Below are 6,520 nucleotides of genomic sequence, written 5' to 3'. Positions count from 1 at the left end.
CTCGCGGCATACTTGGGATTGGTTTTGCAAATGGGCAAGGAAGCATGCTCCGGGATAGGTTGCTATGGCGGTGGAATATGCAGGTTTTGTTTGGTGTCCCACCGGTGGTCCAGATCTTTTGGAGGGGAAGACGTTGCCGTCTCTGTCCGTCGATGAGGGTTATCTGTCCGTCGATGAGGGTTATCAACTATCCCGTGGCAGATGTTTAGGACAAGTATGTTGAGTATTGTAGCACCTTTTTGGTTCGTTTTAGATTGTTCTTTACTTTGCTAGTTTTTTGGTTAGGTTCAATAAGTCCCTACTCCTTCGAGCTAGGGTTTGGGAGTCGTGTTCTGCTTGGCGTGCCAATATTGTGGCATTACTCAGAGGAATTATGAATTTTAATTTCGGTGCTTTCTGGTTGTCAACATGAGGGTGGATTGCCTTTGCACGTGGTCTGGTGGTACTTGGACACGGTGTTGAAGAAGGTAAATTGGCTCAGTCTCATGTTGGTGGCAAAGTTGTATCGTTACTCTCGGGATTGGTTATCTTTCATTGTAGCTTGTAGTTTCGGGCGTAAAATTTGGTTAGGAGTTTGACTCATTTGGCTCATGGATGTTGCTATTAGCGACGGACCCGTAACTATGGATCTTTGTAGGAATGTGTGTCGTGGTGTGGTACCACAACCGGTCATTCCAATGCGTTGTAATCTTTTCAGTTATTAATGGATTTTATTTCTTCTCAAAAAAAAAAAAAAAAAAGACTATGCTCAGATGGTTTTTTTTTTTTTTTTTTTTAGGATTCTAAGTTGAGATAATTCATAAGAGAAACAACACTATAGCGCACCGGTGTAATACATATAAGCACGTAGCAAAGTGCTGCACGTCTTTGTTGGTATGAAAGCTGCTACACATTGAAGAGTATAGTCACAAAGCGCCAATAGGCTTTGTATTGAAAAGTCTTATGGAGATCAAATAGCATAAAAAGGGAGGATTGGAACAAATCTTTTGCAATATTTTCTCTCAGGATTCTTCAACGCTTTCGCCTTGCACCATCACACATGAATCATAAGGTACAGATCTGTTTGATACGAGTCAAATACAAAGGAGCTACCAGTGAAACACTAAATTTTCAAAAACTACAACCTTGAACTAGACATCAAATTCTTTCTGCTCATAAGACTGCAATTTACAAAGTTCACCCTCGCACACAAACCAAAGCAGGAAAATTGCATGGACGTACAACACCCATCCATCAGTTGTATGGGAGAACCCAAAAGGAACACAGAGAGACTCAGTGACGTGTAAATCATTCCTCCAAAGAAGCATATTAGTTTCTCTGCCAAAAGGTCCTGTAAAGCAGACTAAAATTTAGCAAAGGCTACACATGTCAATAATGTCAAAGTTGACCATTTCACAATGTAAACATCAGAGCCATAATTTCTGAAATACAGAGATTTTCTAAATGTGCAACTCATACTTCCTACAATACTTCATTACAAAACCTCTTATTGACACAAAAGGGTGTACTTTTTCATGTAAACCTGAGTGGAAATGCATGCAGACCTTATTCTCAAAGATCTACCCAACCAATACGCAAAATTAACATTTGTTTTACATACTATAGAGCATAAAAATTGTTACTGCTTAATGAACTAGTTCGTATTATTGTTCAAGTAATCTTCTGAACTCAGAAACTGGTATCCATTAGGATTATGTGAAGGTTACACAATGCATTTATAAATTCAACAAATGAATCATTCCAACCAGGCAAGAATGGAGATGCAAATATATAAACCTGTTCACGGAACATGACGAGCAGCATCCTGTGGTGTAAGTGGGCCGAGGTCATTTCGGAGCTCCTTGACAACAGCAGCCAATGCCTCAGGGTTGAGACCCAAATCACAGAGTGCAATAAGGATGGAGAGGGTGTGACGATCAAGCCCTGTGTCAAGAATGTTGGACATCTGAAATGCTAGGTCCAGAGACTCCCGGGCTGTTTTTGCAGCATCCGCATCCATATGAAGAAGCTGAAGAGAGAGTAACTAGGAAAAAAAAAAAACAGCAGCTGAGGAAATATTTACTGTAAATAATTTTCAAGAATAAAGACCATTATATCACAAAGAGAAAAGTCCAGCAATCTATAAATCTACATCAAATATCTGGTGCAAATAATTTACGTTTTTCACAAAGCTCTCATTGAATGCACTTCAACTAGTGCTTAATTTGGGAGAACAGACCAACTCACAAATGAGGAACAGAGCGAGAGAATGACAAAGGTTATGGCCAGTAGAGGATAACAAATTTAAGAATCCTAATAATAATAAAACAAAAACGAAACAAAGAATATCTAGTTCTTAATTTAAATGAAGAGAGTAAGAAGGAGCCAGAAATACACTGGAAATTTCTAATCTTAAAGTCTTAAAATAACAGGTCAAGACTAGCATCTTGCAAAATAATTAATGATGAGGATTGATAACCAAAATACCCATCCTTAGGTTGAACTTTTTAACTTGAAATCCTGTTCAGTTGACCCAACACCCAACTATGATATTGAGTAGGTCCAAATCCTATGTAGCTAAATGTGTTCTGCAAACCCCATCTCAGGCTTCTTATGCAAGCTCTTGTGAAATATACTAAGAACATAAACTTCCATGGGGCACACCTAGAAGGCCACATATATTGAACTGAGAGGAGAGAACCGAAGGTAATACAATGCTTGGAATAATGGAGGCTCGCGAACCTTTGTGTCATTCCTACATAAAAAGGAGACTCATTTATCTCATTTTCTTCGCATGGAAAATCCATTGAACTCCCATATGGGGTCTTTACAGGGGTATGTGTTTGACCTGGAATGAAGAATATAGACACTTGGAGGTGGAAGGCGACTCTTAACTGCTGTCTGCTTCACTGCTTGGTGTGTACTGTGCTTAACACCTGAACGCCCTTTATATAGCCTGGTTTCCGGCAGTAAAGAGCTATTCAATCGGGAGGGATTGTAATGTGAGGCACATTTATAGGGAGTAGAATGCTGCTTCAGGTGACTTAGCCGCTCTGAGCCTTGGCCATTGGTGTCACATAGTTTTTATACTCCCCCTTCTTCTATTTTAATCAGCTGTTAATAACTCCAGAAGGACAAGGACTATTTCTATGCACTAATTTGTATTCTCTCGGCCATTAGCCCCTTCCAACCAAAACAGAAAATCAATCAAGCTCCATATGTTGCTACATTGGAAATTATTCATTAAAACTGAGAATGTACAGAACAGTTGACAAGATATCCACTAAGTGTAGAAATAGAGGTAAGGCCTTCTTATTCTTCATTTCTCATCATCTTTACGCCTTCCTACTGACCTTATTTTCTTGGCATGTTATCAATCTCCTGTGCTGCTACAGCCGAAACTATCTAATAGCAAAGAGAGAATCTTCAAACTCACTACGTTTACTTCGTCTCTTTTGTTCAACTCGTGTTCCTGTGAGTTGCTTCCCCGGTCCTCCCCTTCATCTCCCTTTTTATGACATGCAAGATTTATGTGAAACGCTTAATGCTATAGACTATGGTAAAAAGTGCTTTAGTTTTAACTTTTAACTGGATGTTTAGTACTTGCAAACATCAAACAAGGGGCCAAAGTAGCGCCTGGCATGTCCTCCAACACTGAAATGGAACTTAAACTTACATACCAAATGGCCATTATTTGCTACTTAAAACATTCATAACACACACAGAGATTTCAACAGTATTTAAGTATTCTAGTAAATAGAGTTACTCTCTACACCAAAGGAATTTGGGATAAAGGATCAGGACCACTGGCCAAATTCTTTAGCTAGCTGTCTCTTTACAAGTTAAATTTGTGTTTTTTAAAATTTGAAGCTGAAACATATTGATAGGGAATAATCGATTTTTTATTTTTCAAGAAGAAACCAGATTTGATTAACAAAGCCAACACAGCAAATTTGCACAAGAAGTCCACTTTTCAAAGTGCAGCAGCATATACAAAGTTATCTACTGCTTGAATAACATTAATTAAAAAAAAAAAAAAAGAGACTTAAAACTAAGTCACAGTGAATCAACTAGCTGCAGCTTTCCTGTCCAGCAAAGCTGTAAACCACAAGGCAATCACTTAAAAGTATTGAATCTTGGAAATCTAACTGCACATATATGAGGGGTGAAGCCTTTTCTCAGTGCGCATATGAACCATAGTTGAGACCCCTTTTACATTGTTTTGTTTGTAGGAAGGTCTGTCACTAGGATTAGGCAGTGGACTCACCCCTACAAGTTGAGACCCTTGTGACATTGTTCTGTTTGCAGGACAATCTGTCATAAGGTCAGGGCAGTGGATTCGACTCTGCAATGGCAACAGCACCTAAGTTTTTTGTGTTATATCTTGGCCCAATAAAACTTGACTTTTATCTGGCTGACAATGTATTGTCTGCATGACATTTTGTTTTTGTTCATTGATCAAGAAGTTCAACTTAAATCGTACATTAACTCAACTTCAAAACAGCCATCATAAACAAAACGAACTTAAGATGGAGACCACCCTTCAAAGCTTAAACACTCGAGGCAATGTGAGGCCTACTATATGCAACGATTTTTCATTTCCAGAGGCAGGTGTAAACCTGTATATATTAGAATACACATGGATTTACCCACTAACTTATTGTGACTTTCCCTTCCCTAAAGGCCTTGCATTCTTTTGGGAGCAAGGTGTTAATAATTTTTTGACCGGGTCAGGGGAGCTAACATTTAAAAAGAGCCTACTGTTATTACTTCAGTACAGACATTTTCCTTAAAAGAACCAAGTTATAGATTAGGAAAAACCAGTAGAGGTCATTTTGGTTGACAATAACAAACAAAACTGAAGGATGCTTATTCTCAACCAGAAGAACTTTATATTGAACAAAGTTTTTGTCTTCTTAGAAATCCATAATTCTGATTTGAATAGCTAAAATCGATTGCAGTCAGTCAGTCAGATCAAGATAGAAAGAAATCCTATTGAATAATAGAACCTTTTCATGAATTGTTGGGTATATAACAAAACAACACAACTCAGCATCTAAAAGTAAAAAATAAAAAAATAAATTTGCTTCTGAAAATAGATTTCTAACCTTAAGCAGGGGACGATGAAAAAAATCTCAAAAGCAGCTATAACCGGAGTAAATCAACTGCAATAACATGGACCAATCAGATCTCATAAGTATGAAAAAGTAAAATGATTGTATGACAAAAATAATGTGAACGATCTGATACAACTTATGACTTCATAGTTATTGTTTACAATTGACTGATTGAGAGAGAGAGAGAGAGAGATATATAGCTTTCAAACCAGTTTTGTTTTTCTAGTACACAATAAAAAGCACATATATCCTTTAGTTCCCAACACAGAAACAATACATCTGAATCAAATAAAACCACATTTCATATACAACAGTAAAGAGATTCAAGCAAGGGCAATATCAATGCTACCACTGAAGAGCAGCAGCGTCCATGAGATCGGCACTCAAGGAGGAATAGTGGAACACACACACACACACACATGAGCTATGTACAATATCTAACCCTAAACTCATAGCCTCTTATCCTATAGTTTACCATTGCAATTCATTGACAAGTAATAAAAACTATCAAGTTTTTGAAGGTACAATGATGACATAAAAGTAAATCAAACCGATAAACCTCGGAATGAAATACGAAACAGTCAAGAAGTCATCTAAGAAACCCATTAGTTGCCCCTACGCAAAACAATCTCAGAAAATTGGGAAAGGCATCTCAAAAGTTCGCATTAGGGATTCCCAACAGGTAAAAAGAAGAAAATCAGAATTTTGATACCTGAAGAGCAAAGAGCGGCTGGGCTGGGTTGGGTTGGTGGCGTCTTCAACGAGGGCGGGAGGGATGGTGCAGCTACCGAAATCTTCTTCAACCGGCGGTTCACTATTTTCGACTGTTCATCAGTGTTTCAGTGTTTCGTCAATTGCTGGTTGCCATCAATCCTGCAGTTTAATATTATCAAAAACGATCTAGAGATAGGGAACAATCCAGAGAGAAGAACGATCCAGAGAGAGATAGAGCTGATATTCAGGAAAGGGGATTGTCACCTCATCATCGCAGCACGAGGTTAGTTCTTTTTTTAGCCAATTTGGCTTTTAATTTCTGGGCGAACAATTCTTAGGTTCACCCCTAGGGTGAATGAGCATATTCACCTCATATTCACATTCATTGTCGATTAACGCATAATAATTTTTTAATTTTTTAATCTAACCATTCATTTTGTATAACGTAATACAAAGATTAGGTTTGTAAAAAATCAATCAATTGAAGACCTTTCAGTTATTCATTTCTATGAAATTTTGAGAAATAGATAACTTCATTAACTTATCCATGGCCAGAAGGCACATACATCACAAGCTGTCTCGTACCAACTGATCTAGCTGACACAAGTTGCCAAGCAAATGACAAGTACCCTCACTGAAAACAAATGCGCTCACTTATTAAAGTGCCTAGCAAAATGCTCAAAACCCAAAACTATCTAAGCTCTTGCTAT

General features: G+C 37.9%; 1 protein-coding gene across 3 annotated transcripts; it reads right to left on the bottom strand.

Annotated features, from left to right (window-relative positions):
- Positions 1-978: 978 nt before the first annotated feature.
- On the bottom strand, positions 979-6,068 carry LOC133706580 (mitotic-spindle organizing protein 1A-like). Of its 3 annotated transcripts, none has more exons than XM_062132110.1 (4): positions 5,809-6,068; positions 5,088-5,144; positions 1,777-2,023; positions 979-1,330 (listed from the first exon to the last, which is right to left on the bottom strand). In XM_062132110.1, exon 3 carries the CDS (start codon positions 1,997-1,999, stop codon positions 1,781-1,783), a length of 219 nt encoding a protein of 72 aa, XP_061988094.1. In that variant the 5' UTR covers positions 2,000-2,023; positions 5,088-5,144; positions 5,809-6,068; the 3' UTR covers positions 979-1,330; positions 1,777-1,780. The 3 variants fall into 3 exon arrangements, with proteins under 3 accessions (XP_061988094.1, XP_061988095.1, XP_061988096.1); XM_062132111.1 differs by having other exon boundaries at positions 1,777-2,008; XM_062132112.1 differs by lacking the exon at positions 5,088-5,144.
- Between the last annotated feature and the right edge of the window lie 452 nt (positions 6,069-6,520).

Source organism: Rosa rugosa, chromosome 4, assembly GCF_958449725.1.
Source record: "Rosa rugosa chromosome 4, drRosRugo1.1, whole genome shotgun sequence".
NCBI classification, from domain to species: Eukaryota; Viridiplantae; Streptophyta; class Magnoliopsida; order Rosales; family Rosaceae; genus Rosa; species Rosa rugosa.
Note: the sequence above shows the minus strand (reverse complement) of the source record. Positions and strands in the feature narration are given on the sequence as shown.

What these genes read in the sequence shown, in the direction of transcription:
- LOC133706580 (XM_062132110.1), bottom strand. Translation starts at nt 1,999, where the DNA reads ATGGATGCGGATGCTGCAAAAACAGCCCGGGAGTCTCTGGACCTAGCA.